The following is a 22,647-nucleotide window of genomic DNA, read 5'->3' as shown; positions in this document are numbered from 1 at the left end:
TGCCAGACTGCTGTGAGGGGAGAATGTTTATAGAAAACTTAATTGCTTGCCCATAAACAGTGCCATTCTGTGAAGAGGGAACACACTGGCTTTCTAGCCCTCGTTGTCAGTGCTCGCACCTCCCCCTCCACCTCGATTAGGGACACCGAATCAGTTTCCCAACTCAGCCATGTTTTGTGTTCACTGGCTCATGTGTGATAAACTGCAGCTGCTTCTGTTGCAAAAGCAAAGTGCCTGTGCTTACTTTCTCTCTCCCAAGTCTCTGGTTAAATGAAGACAAACTCCTGTGCTCCAAGATTGAGATTAATGGGCCAAAGGAGTAAGAGGCCAATTAAGAGATGATGGATGAGTTAGAACAAGGAACGTGGAGCAGCCGCAGAAAGAGATGGATGGACTCACAAACAGATAACAAATCCAGTCACCCTGGTTCATCTATGCCAGAACAGCACAATAGTCATCTACTTTCCTAGCAAACGTAGGGACAGCAGCTCAATCTTTGCCTATATTCAGATGGAAGGCAAAGAAACAAAACAAAAATAAAGAAACCAGAAGCTAGCAGTTGGCTTCAAATAGTCCAACCAGCCATTAGGTGATTTAATTTTGACTTGATGCGTTTTGGCTGGCAAAAATTTATGGCTTAGCATGTGGGGTGAGCATTGGCTTCCAGTTGCCCTTCGGGTGAGATTCAAGGTGCTGGTGATGACCTATAAAGCCCTAAATGGCGAGGGTCCGGGATATTTGAGGGAACACCTGCTGCCAGCATCAAGCTCCCTTCGTCCAGTGCGCTCCCACAGGGAGGGTCTCCTCAGGGTGCCGCCGGTTAAAGACTGCCGGCGGGTAACACCCAGGGGTAGGGCCTTCTCCGTGGGTGCGCCTGCCCTGTGGAACCAGCTGCCTGCGGAGCTTAGGACTGCCCCCAACCTCCGTTCATTCCGCCGGGACCTGAAGACCTGGCTCTTCGAGCTCTCTGGCCCAGGCTGAGAATATTTTTAATTTTAATTTTAACTGGGTTTTAATTTTCTCAGGGTTCTATTTAATCTCTTTTAATTTGTTTTAACGTTTGTATTGACTGTCTTTTAAATGCCCTGTAAACCGCCCTGAGTCCTTCGGGAAAGGGCGGTATATAAATCTAAATAAATAAATAAATAAACTAACTGTGACTTAATTCAATAAAGCAGGCAATCCACAGCTCAACAGGATACGACCCAGTAAATTAAGTAACGGTGCTTTTGGTGTGCTTGTGTTGTGCGAGAGTATGGTTTTAGCAATTGTCATGGAAATTCAAACAAGGCTGGCTTAGCCAAAAAAAAAAAAGGTTTAATGCAAGGTGCAAACTCACTGGGTCTAAGAAAAATAAAATCTTTGAGTTAAATTCTAATACTTCAAAGACAATCCATACGATTTCCCTGTCCTTGTCATTTAAAATTACTTTACTTTTTTGCTACTAATTTAACCATTTATCCATTGAAGATTAATTACCCTTTTAGAGGCCTGTTAGAAAAATAGGAGCAACATATTACAATAAGCAGCACATTGGTGATTAAGTCAGAAAGGGCTTTGTACCCTAATTTATGGCAAACTCTTGCCGTCAGTGGCAGTAAAGAGCTTCTGATTTACTTTGCTTTGATACGAATAATTTTAGCAGGTATTTTTTTTTCTTTTTTGAAACCGTCTGTTAAATTAAGATTATTCACACAATGACAGAAGAACATGGAAATTCCTACAGTGGAGGAATGGATTATGACGATGTCAGAAATAGCAAAATTGACTTGTTTGGTCAGGGTAAAACAAAATTTTCTTGTTAAGACTGTAAACCTTTTTATGGACTTTTTACTGCAAATGGGGGAAAAAGTAAGCGATGATATGCGCTTTTGAAGACCTCTAGACTAGACATACCGAGTTACCTCAACTGTTCATCATACGATCAGGCCTCCAGACCCCTTATCATCTTTATTGCTCTTCTCTGCACTTTCTGGAGTGGACTGGATGCAGCATTTCAAGTGTGGACTCACCAGTGAAGTATATTTATTTTTATTTTATTTTATTTTAATTCCATTTATATCCCGCCCTTCTCCGAAGACTCAGGGCAGCTTACAAGCTTAGCAGTAGCCTTCATTCTATGTATATGCCTGCTTATTAGGGCTTTCACACACACACCCCAAGCGGCATTATTACAAAGTCAGCTTAATTGCCCCCAACAATCTGGGTGCAGTATAAAGTGTAAACTATCGCTTCACGTGATCTTTAAACTATATCATTGAGACGTATTTAAAATTATTGTGATGGACCTTTTTTTTAATGAAGCCAAATTCAGGCCTGACCTCCTAGGTTGCCCCTGCATTTGGTCAAAGAGTACCATGGGGCATTTTCCAGGTTGCCTCAAACCCCTGGCGTGGAAGTCACCCCATTCATTTCTGAGTCTGCAGCATCCTTTCTCCAACCAACTGGGAGTCCTTACCTTTTGGGGAGGTGAGCAAAAGGATCTTTGGATTTGGACTAGGCTGCCAAGGCCTGCTCATACTCATCTAATTCCTCTTTGAGCCTCGGCTTCTTCTCTTCTTTCTCTGCCTTTTTCTCCCCTCCTTCTTCCCCCCACCCTCCTTGCTGTCTTCTCTTTTCTTGGAGGACTCCATCTTAGGTTGATTTTTTTTGCAATCTTCTTGGCTGCAACCCCACAATAAGCCAAATGAAAAAGGAATAGGGTTTCAATGCCGAAGTGTCAATTTCTGGCATCTTGAAGCACTAAAACAGTGTTTCCCAAGTTTTCTTAAGAGTTCTCTCTCCAGCTTCAAAGGGAACATGACCACGACTGGAGCATTTAAATCTAAAGGAAGAATCAGAACATTGCTTTTTTCCCTTCAAGCCCTCAAATGGAAGAATCCCAGATATGGGTAATATGGCTACAGTCAAGGCATATAAAGCCCTTCCATTTGTCTGCTGTCCTTTGAAATGAAGCAAGAACGTAGATCATTTTCAGAACAGGTCTAATTATTTGGTTCCCACTGCAAGCTATGCAACAATAAATGCAAACCATAGTAAAGTAAACCAAAGCCACTCAAAACTAAAATGCACATATGGCTTTATTGTGCTGTGCCACGCTTTTGTAGGACCAACCTATCATTTCATTATAATCATGCCGGGCATTTAAGCCCAGCACCTTCATCATCTGCATTTTGCGCATAAGAGCACATGACTCCTACATATCAAATCTAATGTCTGAAAACCTGACACAAACAATTAAACCAGTACAGCGGAAGAGATTTGAAACTGATGTAGCAACACTGTGCAATTGAAGGGCTTCAAGGCTGTCATTTGCTATTACTAAGGCCAAGGAAAAATCTCATCGGTGGTCAGAGCTAAAACACTTTATTGGAGATGAAAATCACTGACATTTCAGCGACCATTGTGTGGTTTTGCAAGAACAGGTTTGTAATCAAATGCAATTTGCTTTCATCTCAGTTACAGCCATCATGATATAAATAACCAATTCAAAACTGTTCTTTTCCCGACATTATATCCCAAAGAGGACTTTCGATGCTACAGGCTACAATTGATACACATCCTGGCTCTCAAATTACACCGCAGCTGTTTAGAAACTCCCTTGCAAGCTGGTTGCTCCAAAGAAAATGCCTTGGTGGGCTAATTACTCATCCACCTTTAATAAACTAAGATTAGAATGAGAAGGAGCTGCTAAGAAATCTACTAAGTAAACTAGCTTTCCTTGTTGCATATTACTGCACAGATCACTCTATTTTTAGCAGCTGCTGCTGCTTCTAAAATACACCGTTTAGACTACTGCAATGCTCTCTACATGGGGCTGCCCTTGAGGACCACTCGGAGGCTTCAGCTGGTGCAGAATGCGGCCGCGCGAGTTGTGATGGGGGTTTCCCGATACTCCCATGTAACACCTCTACTCCGCGAGCTGCATTGGCTTCCGGTTGCCCTCCGGGTGAGATTCAAGGTGCTGGTGATGACCTATAAAGCCCTAAATGGCTTGGGTCCGGGATATCTGAGGGAACACCTGCTGCCGGCATCAAGTTCCCTTCGTCCAGTGCGCTCCCACAGGGAGGGACTTCTCAGGGTGCCGCCGGTAAAAGATTGCCGGCAGGTAACACCCAGGGGGAGGGCCTTCTCAGTGGGTGCGCCTGCCCTCTGGAACCAGCTGCCCGTGGAGCTCAGGACTGCCCCCGACCTCCGTTCATTCCGCCGGGACCTGAAGACCTGGCTCTTCGAGCTCTCTGGCCCAGGCTGAAAATTTTAATTTTAATTGGGGTTTTTTACTTTTTCAGGGACTGTTGTAATTATTTTTAATTGTTTTTAACTTTTGTATTTCTTGTTTTAAATACCCTGTAAACCGCCCTGAGTCCTGCAGGAAAGGGCGGTATATAAATCCAATTAAATAAAAATAAATAAAAATAAATCTCTGAAAATGCGTAAGAATGGCTTAGAACAGTGTTTCTCAACTTCGGCAACCTGAAGAAGTGTGAGCTTCGACTTGAAGATGAGTGGACATGGAAACCTCAATATGTGGAACTCTGGGAGTTGAAGTCCATACATCTTCAAGTTGTCAGGGTTGAGAAACACTGGCTTAGAAAATTCTTCTCCAACCCAAATATTTTGGACTTGGTCATATATTTGCCAGCCAGCATGAGGACCAGTTGTGTGGGCTGAGAGTTATGAAAATCAAATATGAAGTTGGGGAAAGTTACCTCAGAGGCCACAGTACTAATTTTGAAGCTGAATGCATCCACCATGATTTTCCTGTTCAATGACTAACTTGTCGTCATTTCGCTCACGAAAGAAAGGGATCTGGCTGCAAAGACTGTTGACAGCACCCCGTGTCTGTAAAAGAGGAAAATACTAAAAACCTACCTAATTCGTTATCATCTGCAGAATCAGAGAGAGATTTATACAAAGTCTTTAACCCCAGTGGGACCAGTGTCCGTCCCATCTCATTCCACTCTCGAGGAAGTCTTATCACGCTGTATGTTAGTAAATATTCTGAGTGTGCACACATACATCAGCACAGATGGGAGAATTTCCAGGATAAGAACGGTTGAGAGCAGATCCTCCGTGGGCTGAAATGTCTCTTTCTTTCTCCAGACTTCTATCAAGCTGCCTAAAGTTGCCTCTGGCCTGAGGGATGCCATATATACGTTTAATAACAAACCAACAAATAAAAAGAGAAAAGTTTACAAGGATTCCCTGGTTGGGTATAAACCAAAATTGCTTTAGCTCCCATGCCATCACTGATATTGGATAGTGATTTCCCCTCTATGTTAAGCCTGCACTGTTTGCTCCCCACTCTTCTGTCTGTCCATGTTGAGCCGGAAGATGGACGTGAGGATATAAAGCACTTCGGTTCTGTAATGCTGGATCATTCTGGCCTCCTGGGACTGAACATGCTTGTCTCTTATTTTCCCATTAGAGGACCTTCACATCCGGAGGATCTGCTTAACTGATACATATGGTTCCTGGGAAATCTTCAAAGCTGCTTGGTAATCTACCAAAGGGACTTCTCGGCAGGCAGGAGCAACCAATTGGCCCTTTCGAATGAGAGTGCACAGATCTGCTATCATTGTTTCCAGCTTGTCTTTGCCTGTGTATAAAAAAGGAAGGCAGAAAGTAATCATCAGTTGTTCTTTCTTTCTGAACTACTGAGTTTTTAGGTCAGGGGTTTTCAAATTTGGCCCTTTGATGACTTGTGGACTTCAAGTCCCAGAATTCCTCAGCCAGCGTGCCTGGCTGAGGAATTCTGGGAGTTGAAGTCCACAAGTCATCAAAGGGCCAAGTCTGAAGACCCCTGGTTTACATTCATGACAATAATAATCATTGGTACAATAAATTCTGCTGGAATCTCCTCTGCCTGCCTCTCTGGAATGGTAATTCTCACCAGAGCTTTGTCTTGAACTAACCCTGCCATTTTTTAATCCAGCCTTGAAGACCTGGCTTTTCCTCCAGGCCCTTGTAAAGTAGTTCTCTTGTATTATTGAGTCTTGTTCTTTTTTCTTTTTTCTTTTTGCTACTTTTATGGGGCCATGTCATTTTAGTGGAGATTTTTACTTGGTTGTTTTTAATATAAGATACTGTAAGCCCAGAATCCATTGAATTAGGCAAGTCTACACGGTGGATAAAATAAATAAATAGATAAAAATAAATAAATTGCTCTCAGGCAACCTGAAAGCAAAAATCAGCAACATCAAAAAGTTTAATACATGACACAGTTTGAATTATCTTTTTTAGTTAGGGAAGGAATAAAGAGACTTCAAGATTATGGGAAATGCGTAATGTGTTTTTGTAATCCACAGACTGCAAAGGCTCAACCACCACCAATTCTAACCCAACGTTATAAATTAGCCAGCAGAGTGTTGTCAAGGATATTTATTTTATCCAGTGCATAAAACTGACCAGCTCAATTGATTAAACTCAACCAATATCTCTGACAATAATATTTTTCACTTTTGGCCGGAGATGCGTCAGATCACAGATGTTCTGCTCTAACCCTTTTCACTAAGCTAAGGAAACAGTGTCCTCTTTCCCCACAGCCTTATTTTTCTAGTATACTCAGCCCTCTTTCAAATGACATGTATGGAGTTTTGTTTTCATTGGCTGCAGATTATTTTGCATGCATTTTAATCCACTGAATAAGAGAGATGAGAAATTTGGAGCTGAAGGCAGATTTCATCAGTTCCTAATATAAAAACAACACACACATGCCACTTACTCTGGGCATTGGCCCTCTTCCACTGGGTCATCCAAAAGCCACAAATCTTGACATCCTTAAAGATCAGGGCGCTCTGCAGAGGAATTACAATTCACAAGTTCTGAAATACAGTTTTGGGATTGGGGGGGGGGAAATTTAGCATCACAATAGGGCAGGGGTAGGCAACCTTGGCTCTTTTATGACTCATGGACTTCAACTCACAGAATTCCTCAGCCAGCCATTTGTTGTTGTTGTTAGCTGCGAAGTCGTGTCCGACCCATCGCGACCCTATGGACAATGTTCCTCCAGGCCTTCCTGTCTTCTACCATCTTCTGGAGTCCATTTAAGCTCACGCCTACTGCTTCAGTGACTCCATCCAGCCACCTCATTCTCTGTCGTCCCCTTCTTCTCTTGCCCTCAATCTTTCCCAGCATTAGGCTCTTCTCCAGTGAGTCCTTCCTTCTCATTAGGTGGCCAAAGTATTTGAATTTTAGCTTCAGGATCTGTCCTTCTAAAGAGCAGTCAGGGTTGATCTCCTCTAGGACTGACCGGTTTGATCGCCTTGCAGTCCAAGGGACTCGCAGGAGTCTTCTCCAGCACCATAGCTCAAAGGCCTCAATTCTTTGGCGCTCGGCCTTTCTTATGGTCCAACTTTCACTGCCATACATTGCAACTGGGAAGACCATAGCCTTGACTATACGCACTTTTGTTGACAGGGTGATGTCTCTGCTTTTTAGTGTGCTGTCTAGATTTGTCATGGCTTTCCTCCCGAGGAGCAAGCGTCTTTTAATTTCTTGGCTACAGTCTCCATCTGCAGTGATCTTGGAGCCCAGGAAAATAAAATCTGTCACTACCTCCATTTCTTCCCCATCTATTTGCCAGGAATTGAGAGGGCCGGATGCCATGATCTTCGTTTTCTTAATGTTTAGTTTCAACCCAACTTTTGCACTCTCCTTCTTCACCCGCAACAAGAGGCTCTTTAGTTCTTCTTCACTTTATGCCATTAGAGTGGTATCATCTGCATATCTTAGGTTGTTGATGTTTCTTCCGGCAATCTTAATTCCAATTTTTGATTCATCTAGCCCTGCCTTTCTCATGATGTGCTCTGCATATAAGTTAAATAGGCAGGGCGACAGTATACAGCCTTGCCGGACTCCTTTCCCAATTTTGAACCAATCAGTGTTTCCGTGTCCAGTTCTCACTGTTGCTTCTTGGCCTGCATATAGGTTTCTCAAGAGACAAATAAGATGGTCTGGTACGCCCATCTCTTTAAGAGCTTGCCACAGTTTGTTATGATCCACACAATCAAAGGCTTTAGCATAATCAATGAAGCAGAAGTAGATGTTTTTCTGGAACTCTCTAGCTTTCTCCATGATCCAGCGTATGTTGGCAATTTGATCTCTGGTTCCTCTGCCTCTTCGAAATCATGCCTGTACTTCTGGTAGTTCTCGATCCACATACTGCTGGAGTCTAGCTTGTAGGATTTTAAGCATAACTTTACTAGCATGAGAAATGAGTGCAACGGTGCGATAGTTTGAACATTCTTTGGCACTGCCTTTCTTTGGAATTGGAATGTAAACTGATCTTTTCCAATTCTGTGGCCACTGTTGAGTTTTCCAAATTTGCTGGCAAATTGAGTGTAGCACTTTTACTGCATCATCTTTTAAGATTTTGAATAGCTCAGCTGGAATACTGTCACCTCCACTAGCTTTGTTGTTGCTCAACTTTTCTAAGGCCCACTTCACTTCACATTCTAGGATGTCTGGCTCGAGGTCAGTGACCACCTCATTGTGATTATCAGGGATGTTAAGCTCATTCTTGTATAGTTCTTCTGTGTAATTTTGCCACCTCTTCTTAATCTCTTCTGCCTCTGTTAGGTCCCTGCCGTTTTGGTCCTTTATCATGCCCATTTTTGCATTAAACGTTCCTTTCATCTCTCCAATTTTCTTGAAAAGATCTCTGGTCCTCCCTATTCTATTGTTTTCTTCTATTTCTTTGCACTGTTCATTTAAGAAGGCATTCTTATCTCTTCTAGCTATTCTCTGGAATTCTGCATTCAATTGGGCATATCTTTCTTTTTCTCCCTTGCCTTTCGCTTTCCTCCTTTCCTCAGCTATTTGCAAAGCTTCCTCAGACAGCCATTTTGCTTTCTTGCATTTCTTTTTCTTTGGGATGGTTTTGGATGCTACCTGTTGTACAATGTTGCGAACCTCTGTCCATAGTTCTTCAGGCACTCTGTCTATCAAATCTAATTCCTTAAATCTATTTGTCACCTCTATTGTATATTCAACAGGGATATGATTTAATTCATACCTGAGTGGCCTAGTGCTTTTCCCTACTTTCTTCAGTTTAAGCCTAAACCTTGCAATGAGAAGCTCATGGTCTGAGCCACAGTCAGCTCCTGGTCTTGTTTTTACTGACTGTATAGAGCTTCTCCATCTTTGGCTGCAGAGCACATAGTCAATCTGATTTCTGTGTTGACCGTCTGGTGATGTCCATGTGTAGAGCCGTCTCTTGGGTTGTTGGAAAAGAGTGTTTGCTATGACCATCGTATTCTATTGACAAAATTCTATCAACCTGTGCCCTGCTTCATTTTGTACTCCAAGGCCAAACTTTCCTGTTATTCCGCTTATCTTTTGGCTTCCTACTTTAGCAGCCAGCCATGCTGAGGGGAAAAGGAGAGGTTTCCAAGCTGAGCCATGCTGGTTCAGGAATTCTGGGAGTTGAAATCCACGAGCCATAAAAGAGCCAAGGTTGCCTACCCCTGCAATAGGGGGATATCAGAATGTGTTTCCTCTTACGAGATATTGCTCTAACAACTGGGAAACCTAAGGCACAAATAGAAATAGTGTACAGGTAGTCCTCAATTTACAACAGTTCACTTAGTGACTGTTTGAAGTTACAGCGGCACTGGAAAAAGTGACTTATGACCATTTTTCACACCTATGACCATTACGGCATCCCCACGGTCACTTGATCAAAATTCAGACGCTTGGCAACTGACTCCTACTGATGACGGTTGCAGTGTCCTGGGGTCACGTGATCACTTTGTGTGACCTTCTGAGAAGCAAAGTCAGTGGGGAAGCCAGGTTCACTTAACAACCGTGTTACTTAATTTAACAACTGCACTGATTCACGTAACAACTGTGGCAACAAGGGTCGTGAGATGGGGCAAAACTCACTTAGCAACCAAACTCATTTAGCAACAGAAACGTTGGGCTCAGCTGTGGTCGTAAGTCGAGGACTACCTGTGTGTTATCTCAGGAAAGGGAACATGTGCAGAACAAAAAGTCTGGCCAGGAAAGTTTAGGGCTACTCACCACAGGGACTGTCACAGGCTGCTTTGACATCCCACCGTAGGTAACCATGGTCCCACTTTGCCTAATGGAAGAGTCAAGGCAACGAAGTTGGCAATCTACCTTCATTCAGACCCTCCTTTACTGTCCAGCTTCCTCAGCTTTGGGCACCTGGTTAAATTCTGCAACCGTTAATTGGAAACCATGCAGTTCAGAGGTTCAGAGCAAGAAGCAGGACACTGCCCTTGCCTGGAGGGTTCACTGGATTAAAGTGTAGTGAGAAATTCAAAAAGGGCTCCCTTCCAAAATCTCACTACAATCTTCAACATAGCTGTCCTTCACAGAAAACTTTTCCCCCTGGTTCTGATTCAAGACTTCTTGAAATACAACATTAGGGGTGGCTTCACGTTGGGTATCTTCAGGTTTTCAAAGCACCCTCAAGTGAGTCCTTTAAGTTGTAAAATCCAGATCAATTTTGACCTATTAATAACCTTGCAATCCTGGGAACTGGCTTAGAATACTGGTCTCTTCCTCCTGTCTAATAATGACGTTACATTTGCTAAAAACAATATTAGTACACAGTAAATTCATATTACTACAGTGAAATGATGATACAAGGATCTATTCTGACTATTCCAGAGCCGTGGAGCTGGATTTCACTGAAATTATAAAGTTTAAATATTTTTCAGAAGCAGCACAAAATCCTTCAACCCTGACTGGCATTTGGCAGCTTGCTAGCTGGGCAAATAGGTTTGTCATGAGGTTTTTAAATGCCTCTTAATTTCTTTCTTAAGTGTCACACAAGCGAAACCTTTTGGACAGTATTCAATACAATTGCAAAATTGTCATCTTCAAGACAAGAATTCAGACAGTACAAATCTGCCCTATTAAACAGCAAATCCTCGCACTAATCCATATTAGCAAATTTAAGGGCGTTTGTATGCCATGCTTCAAAAGCACTTTACTTAGACTACTCATAATCCAAATGAAAATTAAAAACAAATTGCCCAGTAAGCATTTAAATCGAGTGAAACAATTACTACAGATATAATTCAAGCAAACAAAAGCTAAATTTACCGCAAGTGACGCATCAACTCCGTAGCACTTTTCCCTCCAACACCATTCAGAGCTAACGAGGGCTTAGGAATTTCCTGGAGAACAAAATGGTAAAAAAAACAAAACAAAAACAAAAGAGCACAGAAAACAAGGTGCTTCCTGCCTCAAGTCCTCCAAATTATTCGTGGAAATAAATGTTTGATTTTGCTAAGAAGTTCTTAGATTTCTGTCTTACAGTCATCATTTCAACACAGAATGGGAAGGCAGACATCCGACTGTAACATGGTGTTGTTCAGAAACAGCAGAACTAAGAAGGATTATACAGCTAGTCCTTGACTTGTAACACTTCATTTAGTGACAGTTCAAAGTTACAACATCACTGGAAATAAGTGATTTATGACCGTTTTTCCACACTTACAACCATTGCAGCATCCCTAGCATCACAGGATCAAAATTCGGATGCTTGGGAATTGACTCATATTTATGACGGTTTGCAGTGTCCCCAGGACATTTGATCCTCTTTTGCCATCTTCTTATGGGCAAAGTCAAAGGGAAAGTCAAGATTCATTTAACAACTGCGTTACTAATTAACAGCTGCCGTGATTCACTTAACAACTGTGGCAAGAAAGGTCATAAAATGGAACAAAATCCACTCAACAAATATCCTACACAGCAACATAAATGTTGGGCTCAATTGTGGTTGTAAGTCGAGGACTGCCAGTACGTGAAATGCCAAAACATATGTGGCTTGGCTTCATCTCTGGCAAGGCAAACCAGAAGTAGACCGAAAACATGCATGAGGAAAGTTTTGTGGATTTTGCTCATTAAGCGTTTTATTAGGGCCATATCACTGTTTGCCACCTGTAGGTACTGAGCATTTTTATCTGGATTCTGGAAGTTATTTCTCTGCAGAGTGGCATAAATAGGGAACAGTCTGAACCAAAGAGGGAAGACAGAGGACAGTAAATTATGTTCTTGCCTCTAATCCCAATCAGTCTGTCTCATTAAGGAGGACTTTAATGTGCAACATGTCCTGAAATTTTATTGCACAGGTCAACATCCATATCTACATCTATTGCCTGTCCTTTTTGTATTTCCTTTGAAATTAAATCTGTAATTCAAAATGGTAAAACTGGACAGAAAGAACGTTTGTAAAAAAATAACCAGTAAGGAAACAGCACCCGTATGACTTCTTCTCTTGTTGTTTTCCTAAAACACCCATCTGGAGTTTTCATTTCAACCTTTTGCAGTAATAAAAATCTCGAGATTAGAGATTTCTCAGTGCTGCAGATCCAAACACAGCAAGAAGCGTTTCCCTGTGTTTTCCGATGCAAACCTGGCAGTGGTTATGATAAAACATCAGAGTTGGGAAGAATTTAATCCATAAACTATTCACGGGAAAGAAGAGCGAAACCCTCATTTCTCAGCTGTATTCAGCAGCCATTCAAAAAGGTCTCTTTCTCACTGCCTGTGTGTGACCTTGTATGTTTCCTTGAGGTTCTACAAGACTGCCTGGGTCCTCGTAGCATACTAAGATTCAAATCACAAGGATTAGGTTTAGGTAGTCCTCAACCTGTGACCACAATCAAGCCCAAAATTTCCATTGCTAAGCCAGGAAGTTGCTAAGTGAGTTTTGCCACATTTCATAATTGTTTTGCCACAGTTGCTAAGTGAATCGCTACAGTTGTTAGGTGAGTCACGGGGTCCTGGCTTCCCCCATCGACTTTGCTTGCCGGAAGCCAGCTGGGAAGGTTACAAATGGCGATCACATAAATACATGCCAGTTGCCAAAGAGCCTGAATTTTGATCACCTGTCTACGGGGATCCGGTTGTAAGTGTGAAAAACAGTCCTAAGTCACTTTTTAAAATGCCGTTGTCACTTTGAATGGTCACTAAACAAATGGCTGTAAGTCGAGGATTACCTGTATATGCAAAATAGTAGGACCAAACCAAACCAACTAAAAATGGCTTTGTGGGAAAGAGGTAACTAACACGATCCAATTCACTGCAGCGATCCCGTTTCCTTGGGCTCATTCCTGGCCACAGCATATATACCTTAAACAAATCTTTCATTTCTGGTTTTCTTAGCGCCTCGTCTGTGATAACATAGTCTGCTCCAAGGGACTTAAGTCTGCCTATAAGATGCTGGAGATCTGGTCTGTGGAGCCAAAAATAGAATCAAATGAAGCTGATTATTTGATGGGGCACAAAAGGGAAGGGCGAACATTAAATTGATATGGGAATGCACATTATCAATATTCTCTCTCTTGCATCACCCGAGTCAATTTTCAGCAATAATATATATATATATATATATATATATATATATATATATATATATATATATATATATATATATATATATATATATATATATATATATATATATATATATATATATATATACACACACACCTTTCTTCGTCCTTTTGCACTTAAGTCACTAAAGAAGCTAGCTTGGAATAAGCTGCTTGAGTCAGGTGATATGCAAGTAACAACATTTGCCAATTGCTGAAGTGGTTCAGGAGACCGCTTATCATTGGGCTACTTATCAGCCAGATCACTTCTATATGCATGTTTTACAAGAGGAGACTTCTTCTGTGAAGACAGCTGGTGATAAGACATAGCCCTCCTTCAGAAACAAAGAACGCTTGCAGTCAAGAGTAAATCTATCAATTGTTATGAATAAAAAATAGCATCAAATAACTCTAAAAGCCTGAAGCTTTTAGATAAAGTTATCCACAACTGCTGTTCAATTTCAGGAAAAACAAAATCTCAGCTGCTTTAAGGAACTGCAGACAAGCACATTTGTGCCCACACCTACACAAAAGAATATTTTCAGATCAAATCCAAAGCATGTTCTCATTTTGAAGTCCTGCATTTTCAAACTGAAAATACATCATCTCAGATATAAATTGGAGACCTTTGTATGTGCCTAATGAAACCCAATGCTCATCATTATCATGTTGGAAGGGACCTTGAAGGTCTTCTAGTCCAACCCCCTGCTCAAGCAGGAGACCCTATACCGTTTCAGAAAAATGGCTCTCCACTCCCTTCTTAAAAGCTACCAATGTTGGAGCACTCACAACTTCGGAAGGCAAGCCATTCCACTGACTGATTGTTCTCACTGTCAGGAAATTTCTCCTTAGTTCTAGGTTAGTTCTCTCTTTGGTTAGTTTCAATCCATTGCTTCTTGTCCTGCCTTCGGGTGCTTTGGTGACCCTCTCTTCTTTGCGGCAGCCCTTCAAATATTGGAAGACTGCTATCTTGTCTTCCCTATAGTACTTCTTTTCTCTAGGTCAGGGGGAAGGCAACCTTGGCTCTTTTATGACTCATGGACTTCAACTCCCAGAATTCCTGAGCCAGCACAGAATTGAAGTCCATGAGTCATAAAAGAGCCAAGGTTGCCTACTCCTGCTCTAGGTTAAAGGTAAAAGGTTCCCCCGCACATGCGTGCTAGTCTTTTCCAACTCTAGGGGCCGGTGCTCATCTCCGTTTCAAAGCCGAAGAGCCAGCGCTTGTCCGAGGACGTCTCCGTGGTCATGTGGCCGGCATGACTAGACGCCAAAGGTGCACGGAACGCTGTTATCTTCCCACTGTAGTGGTCCCTATTTTTCTACTTGCATTTTTACATGCTTTCAAACTGCTAGGTTGGCAGAAGCTGGGATGAGTAACAGGCGCTCACTCTGTTATGCGGCACTCGGGATTCGACCCGCCAAACTGCCGACCTTCTGATCGACAAGCTCAGCGTCCTAACCCACTGAGCCACCGTGTCCCTGTTCTCTAGGTTAGACAAACCCAATTCCTGCTACCATTCTTCATATGTTTTAGCCTTCAGCCCTTAATTATATTAATTGCTCTTCTCTGCACTTTTTCAAGAGTTTCAACATCTTTTTTATAACATGGTGACCAAAACTGGATGCAGTATTCCAAGTGTGGTCTTACCAAGGCTTCAAACTGGCAATCATTTTTTTAAAAAAAACAAACCCTTATAAACATCATATAATACTGTTTAGGAGTCATATCATCTCCATCTGAATAAAAGGCGTCTAAGAGAATGTCCTGCTTGTGCAGATTTAGCATAAATCAAAGGGATCTGACTGGGCAAAAGCAACAGGGAAAAAAAAGAAAAAGGGAAAAACAGTTTTATTACATACTCACCTATCTCTTACTACATTTATTGTTTTGATGCCCTTGGCTGCTGCAATCTGGATTACAGCCTGTCCCACTCCACTATTGGCTGCATTTTGGATGACAGATTCCCCTACAGACAAACAGACATGTCATCTCTGGCTCCAAAAATATGTATTTCCTGTTCCTTCAAGTGGAAGACACTCTCGTCATTATTGTGCGTTGGGAGAAAATAGCACAGCCAGTGAAAACTCATATCAACTGACACATTTTATTCCCAATTTAAAAATAGGTCTTAGAAAAAGAGAAGGAAATTCAACTATCAATTGTTGTACAAACTCTTAATGGCGTATGAAGCATTTTTTTAGTTTGGTGGTGATGGTTTGGTCATAGACATCTTTGTTAAACCACTATTACACACATGCAATGAAAGCAACCTCAAAAAGAACCTATATACTGTACAGCAAGAAACAGTACGAGAAATACAGCCTAAGTCACAAATTTGCAAGAAGATAAAGAAATATCTTGCAAAAAAAATCAGTGTACAATCCCAGTTGCAATTATTTGTCTACTCATATTTCATATTGCCCTTTCTTATTCCGGCCATCAAGAACCACTTGGATAAAACTTTTTTTTCTGGATTATGCTCAAACATTGATTCCGGCAGGTTTTCTGAAGGGACCAAATTAATGATTAATGTATGATATCCTATATGCCATTGAACTTTAGATTTCATTAACTAAAATGAACAAATCAAATGAAGATATCATTTGTACTTTATTCCTATTCACTCAAGCACCATTGTTGGAAATTCCACAGATATTTCAAAAATGGTTAAAACGAGCCTGCTGATTCAGAATGAAGGCCCCTAAAAAGACTATTCCTGAGGGCAAATATTTCTTGGAAATGTGCTAGAGCTTCTGCTCACTAGCATGCCTATCAAAATATGAATGACAAAGCCCAGAACCACCTGTGCAAAAGGTTGCATGAAGTAGTGCCAAGTATACAGAACTGACCATTGCTCAAGTATTTAACCTATCTTTGGAATGGTAAATTACTCTGTAAATAATGCAGACAAATCTTGCATTATTTAAAAAAAGGCCCAGTTTTTTAAATGAAATAAAGGTAAAGGTAAAGATTCCCCTGCACATGTGTGCTAGTCATTTCCGACTCTAGGGGCCGGTGGTCATCTCCGTTTCAAAGCCGAAGAGCCAGCGCTTGTCCGATGACGTCTCCGTGGTCATGTGGCTGGCATGACTAGATGCCAAAGGAGCATGGAATGCTGTTACCTTCCCACTGTAGTGGTCCCTATTTTTCTACTTGCATTTTTACGTGCTTTCGAACTGCTAGGTTGGCAGAAGCTGGGATGAGTAACAGGCGCTCACTGTTACGCGGCACTCGGGATCCGACCCGCCAAACTACTGACCTTCTGATCGACAAGCTCAGTGTCCTAACCCACTAAGCTACCGCATCCCTTTAAATGAAATAAAAATATATAAATCTCAGCCCTTAATTTCCCTTTGCCTAACCCAGGGGTGTCAAACTCAATTTCATTGAGGGCCGCATCACCATTGCGGTTGCCCTCAGGGGGCCGGGTGGGTGTGGCCTACTGGGTGGGCGTGGCTAGAGTGCGAATGGCCTACTGGGTGGGCATGGCCAGCTCTACATCGTTCGCATCAAGGGTGCCTATGGGGGCCTGGGCAGGAGTGGGACAGATCTGAGGGTCTCTGGCAGAAGGAGGGGTTCTGGGCCAGGGCCAAGGCAGTGGGGGCCGTTCCCTCACTGTTTCCAGGATGGCTTTGCGGGCCGCATGAAACCACTTCACGGGCCGGATCTGGCCCCCGGGCCTTGTGTTTGACATGTCTGGCCTAACCAATCATAACTAACATGAAAGTTCACGTCAGTAAAGGTGAAGTAATTCTAGTCAGCTAAAGAAAATGTTTCTGGAAGGAGATAATGTAGGTCAGGATGTGCAAGAAAGGGTGTCTACATCAATCTGGATTGCCCATATTCTTTTCATTTTGGATTCAGACTAGGATATTGTACCGGGACAGCCTTGGTCACACTTTTCAATGATCTCTGGTGGCACCAATATGAGGTACTACATCTGTTCTGGCTCTCCCTGATGGTTCAGCAGTTTTCAGTGCTGTTGACCACAATATCCTTCTGGCCGTGATCCTACTGGCATTAAAAAAAAGCCCTGCCTTTTTCTTCAAATGTGGGCCTAAGGATGACTGGAGTTGATAATCATATGGAGAATTGTTCATCTATTAATATTTACTGGGTTTTAATTGGAATTGTTTACCTTGTGGGGTTTTTGTATGTTTCCCCATATGGTGCCCAAAGCTACAAATTTCAAGCTACAAATTCTACGTACGCAGATAAACACACTTACATACTTACCTGGATCCAAAGTCTCAAAATCAGACAACATCCGATAAGCTGTGCAGGGGTTAACACCCAGTGTGGCAGCACAAGTCAATGGAATATCTGGGGGGATTTTCAGCAGAGTTTTCTCATCAAATACTGCTTCTGTTCGCCAAGTTCCTTTTGTAAGGGATTTTAAAAAAAAAAAGACATGATTCCAGTTGTGGAACAGTTAATCACAATTTGGAAGTTCTCAGCTCTCTGAAGAGACCCTAAAATATTGTCAAGAACACTCGACAGATAAATCATTGACAAGATTGGGTTAGTACAACATACTAAGTTATAAACTCCGGTTTCCAAACAGCCACCATGCTTCACACCGGGCTCTGCTACAAAATGGTTTCCTCAGCTTTGACTTGGCCTTTTTGTGATAATCTGGCCGTGACAATTTGTAGTCAAAGAACGAAAAGGGAAACACATGTTTTGCTTCAATTCCTTTCCAAAAAAGTTAAAAATTCACCAAGTCCCGCATCAGCTGGAATCACCCAGTCTCCTGGTTTCAAAGTTGTCACAGAATTTCCTGTGTCCATCACTTGCCCAACTCCTTCGTTCCCTCCAACTGCAGGTAAGTCAGCAAGAATGGCATAGGATCCTGCAAGACAACAGGAACAATTTTGGGATAAGAATTAATTAATCCAAACTTGCTTTGGCATGCACATTATTTTCTTATTCTGTAGCAAATTCCAATGGCAAATAACATATACAGTCATGAAGTTTTTCAAGGTAGATTTCAACAATGTAATAATACTGAATTGGTTCACTTTAATCCATGGGTCCACACACTCTCTGGCCGCATTGAAGCTGCATTCTTAAATGGGCAGGTTTTCAATCTTAGAAGAGGATTTGGGGATTCTTAATGGAGTAAATGTACTATAACTTTGTTAATTAATCCCATTAAGCTAAGCCTTAGATAATTTTACGTCTTAAAACACAATTGAATTGTAACCCTAAGCTATAAAATATAGTTAAAAAAAAATAACAGTTCACACATGAAAAATCTAAATCAAGCAAATCGTATTATAGCTCAAGGTAATCTGTGAATCCGGGCATGGAGTGGCTGAAATTTTTCCCTAGGGTTCCTAATTTTCTTAGCCAATTAGGTCTGGTGACTGGTTAGCAAAGATCCTGCAGGATCGATAGACAGCTGTATCCCCACAAACAAGAAATAATTCTCTTATCTCTTCTTTAATCTTCGGTATAATAGCCATTTCCAAGTTGATGCAGATAATGCCACTTATTATAGATAGCATGTATATTATTACATAGCTTTGCTATTTAGGTTGCTATCATTATTTTAGAGGCACTCTGCATGTGGCAACTTCCAAATATAGAAACTTAATTAATGACTCTTAGGAATGTTTCCAGAGATTGCACATTAATATAGCCTAAGCTGAACTGATGAAGATAGCAGCAGCTGTAGGCAAGCTAACTGTCAATCCTGTGTACTATCTCACTGGGAATACTATTAAATGTGGCCCATCTAGGGGCTTAATTTTCATTTGACAGGACCACATAAAGGAAGAATATGGGAAGCAAAAATTAAACAACGTGCATTATGTCAAGGTTACCTTGAATCATATTGATGTCTGCCGGGTTGATAGGAGCCGCAATCATTTTCACGTGGACTCCAAAATCCCCCAGTTTGGCTAAAGCTACATCTTTTAGGCTGCAAGGAAAAGCAGACAGAATAGATTTATTATTCTTAAGCTTCTCTTTGCAAGCAAAGAGATTTGCAAACATTTCACTCACAGGTAGTTTGTCAGAAGACAAGCTCCATCAGCTTGTTCACGGCACCAACTTTTTTTTTTAACAGAAAAGGAATCAGACAAAAGGTGCACATACAGATTATACTAAACCATAGTACTGTCTGCTTTTATCTGATGTACACCTACTTAAACACCATACCTCCTTTGAAGCCAATGCCGCTATTTATAAATTTTTATTCTTTCACTTGAAAACCAGTTTCATATATAGTTACAGCTAGTCCTTGACCACGACCGGTGGTTTAACGACTATTCAGAGTTATGATGGCCTCAGAAAGAGTGTTTCCGTCTGTTTCCCCCTCCACATCCCTTTAAATGAAATAAAAATAAAAATATACCCGTCATATTTTGGGCACCTGGCAACTGACTGTCATTTACAAGTATTTGCCAAGTGCCCTGTGGTCATATGACTACCATTTGTCACCATCTGCCAGCTTTCCTAGTAAGTCAATATGGAAGCTGGAAAGGACAGTTGTAAGTGAAGGGTATGGAGGAGAGCTGAAATCCTTTGGCAGGCTGCAGGAATGGAGCTGAATTTCAGCTCCATTCTTTCAGTCTTTGAAAGATTCCCCCTCAGAGCACAGAGGAACTCTTCATGGGACCTTAGGAACAGATTCTGAAGATTTCAGTCATTCCTGCAGTCCCCTCAAAGGATTTCCCCTCCATGGACTGAGAGGAGCTGAACTGTGGGCTACAGGAATGTTTGAAAGCAAAAGGGCTGCCTGCTGGGAGAGTTTCAGCTCCACATGGACCTGAAATCTTCCAGCAGGCAGGTCTTTCACTCTATTTGCTTAATGTCCTGAGAGGTCACTTAATGGCTACAACTGTGAGTGCAGGGATTGCAGTTACTGAGCAAAAAAGACACATGGGCATCTTGTTTAATAATTGCTTTGCTCAAAGACCAAGATTTCAGCCCCAATTATACTCATAAATTGAGAATTACTTGTATAGATTTATTAGTCTAAGATGAATTCACTTGATTTTGACAGGCAAACAATCCAGATAATACTGCTGGCCTTTTTCCTAATGTTGCTCTTCCAGTTTGTTTTCTTTAGAATCGAATTCCTAATTATTCTTTTTCCCCAGTTTAGTACAATGTCAGTTTATTAAGTGCTAGCAAAATACTACTGAAAATGTTTAATTTTGTTTCATGATAAAGAAATTAAGACTCCAATCTGCAGTAGCAATGTTAACATCACATCTCAGCAGAAATATCAGTTTGAACATAGAGGACTGGGGAATACTGTTTTAGTATATTTATTTCTCTTACGTGCTATCTTATTAATTCTAGTAAGTGCTAAATTAATTCTATTAGTACTATAATTGTTTTTAATTTTTTAAAAATTGTTATCTGATAGCTGGTTTTATCTTCCTGATTTATTTCCAAAGGGATATCTCCAAAACCAGCCGATTATATTACAAAATAAAAAATAATTCTCAATAAGCCTGGAAATTCACAGGTTGCATTAAAATACCTACCTGTGGGTTTTAATCTCTCAATACAAAATTCTCAGCCAGAACCAATATACAGAAAGCAATGTTTAGAAAGAACACATTCCAGCTCTTTAATCTTAGCATTATTAAACACAATAGGTTGGTAAAATCAATTCAAATCAAACCAGAGGACTCTCTAACCTGCTATCAGATTATAAAGCAATCCAGTTTAGATTACTATATTTTTCCCTTCCATCACACCAGTTTTTAGACATATGAGATATGCCAGATAACACAAGTCCTATTATTTCTCAGGAGACCTGAACACAGAAAGTATTGTTTCATTTCTTAATAAAGAAAAAAAGTCACATACTGCTGGAATTAAAATGGCACTGGCTGTTTCAACAGAACAGTCTTGATAACTCAATGTTCAGTTTGAGATAGTTTTAAACTAATTGGTCACAAACACAGTTGTTCAGCTTCAACTATTAATGCCATAGGAATGTTTATATAAGCTTTTCAATACAGCAACCCAAAGCCTTTTTAAAATTCCAAGTAACATCTGTGCTGTACTCAATGAGGTTTTATGGCTTATTTCAGTCTGGAATTACTGCTCATCTGTTTGAACTTAATTAGAATAGAGTTATCCATCATCCACATGGCTGTGGTGTTACTCTCTTCCTGGACCACAGCCTTGCTCTATCATTAAAATGAGTACTATATATTTCCCTGCTTTTCAATTCTATCCTCCCCAACAGCACAAATAATTTCCCCTTCAATTACAAGTAGTTTACAGATTCAACTGGGATGGTGCTGGTCTAATTTAAAATATTTTAGGCTCCTTTTTATATAATGGATCTTATAAAAAAGGAAAGATGCAGAACATTAAATAATAAGCTCACCAATATAGCCCCTCCTTAATTCAGGGCAGTCCATATAATACAATAAATTTGGGTGGCTATATAAAGTGAATAAACAAACAAACAGTAAAAGAAATGCATTTCAGCTAGAAGAAATTAGAAACAAATGGATCTTTAAAGCCTTAAGGGAAAAATAGAGCCAATTTTCCCTTGGGTTGGAGCTGCACAATGAAGGGGGTGTGACTGAAAAGATTAATTTTCAACGTCTACCAAATACTTAATATTATACCCACAAATCAACTAACATATATCTCTGATACCAATTTTAAACTCAGGGAAGTTTATTTAGTTCCAGTAAAAAAAAATCAGGGGTAATAAGTAGGTATAAGATAGGGCAAAAAGTAAGCACGTACGCATGCTAAGTTTTCTAGAAATAAGATAATTTTGAGGTGGGGAATAACACATTTAATTTGCTAGTAGGGTAACATTCAATTATACTAATTTTGATGACTTGCAATCTAAAGAGACACAAATACAGGAAACATCTTTAACAAAATCTTATACCGTGGTAGTGCAAATGGTTTGTGTGCAGGCTGATCCTGCTCATTGCCAGGAGTTCAGTCCTAACTGGCTCAAGGTTGACTCAGCCTTCCATCCTTCCGAGGTTGGCAAAATGAGGACCCAGATTGGTGGGGACAATAGGCTGACTCTGTAAACCTCTTAGAGAGGGCTGTAAAGCACTGTGAAGCAGTATAGAAGTCTTAGTGCTATTGCTACCGTTCCCATCACTAAACTGTTCTAACCTTCCTGAGAAATTGATTCTAGTCATCTGAAAATGAGGACCTTCTATTTCTGCTCTCCAGGACTGCAGAGAGCAAAGTTGCAGTTTTGTAAAGCACTATGAAGCGGTCTATAAGTCTAAGTGCTATTGCTAATGTGTGTCCTTAGTGTTAAACTAATAAAGCCCCTGCTAAATT

General features: G+C 41.0%; 1 protein-coding gene across 4 annotated transcripts in view; it reads right to left on the bottom strand.

The window, feature by feature from the left end:
* The window catches only part of MECR (mitochondrial trans-2-enoyl-CoA reductase), a 30,339-nt gene that overhangs the window by 3,133 nt on the left and 4,559 nt on the right, over positions 1-22,647 (bottom strand). For 2 of the 4 annotated variants that reach the window (XM_081334727.1, XM_081334728.1), the window contains exons 2-10: positions 19,182-19,279; positions 18,074-18,205; positions 17,590-17,733; positions 15,217-15,319; positions 13,111-13,213; positions 11,077-11,150; positions 10,024-10,084; positions 6,725-6,797; positions 2,845-5,599 (exon numbers count right to left, since the gene is read on the bottom strand). In XM_081334727.1, coding sequence (XP_081190853.1) covers positions 5,436-5,599; positions 6,725-6,797; positions 10,024-10,084; positions 11,077-11,150; positions 13,111-13,213; positions 15,217-15,319; positions 17,590-17,733; positions 18,074-18,205; positions 19,182-19,279 — 952 coding nt within the window. In that variant the 3' untranslated portion in view covers positions 2,845-5,435. Of the gene's footprint in view, positions 1-2,458; positions 2,665-2,843; positions 5,600-6,724; positions 6,798-10,023; positions 10,085-11,076; positions 11,151-13,110; positions 13,214-15,216; positions 15,320-17,589; positions 17,734-18,073; positions 18,206-19,181; positions 19,280-22,647 lie in introns of those variants that run through there. The other 2 variants (XR_014027348.1, XR_014027349.1) reach the window with 2 other exon arrangements.

This window comes from Vipera berus (genome assembly GCF_964194415.1).
Source record: "Vipera berus genome assembly, chromosome: 9".
Taxonomy (NCBI): domain Eukaryota; kingdom Metazoa; phylum Chordata; class Lepidosauria; order Squamata; family Viperidae; genus Vipera; species Vipera berus.
Note: the sequence above shows the minus strand (reverse complement) of the source record. Positions and strands in the feature narration are given on the sequence as shown.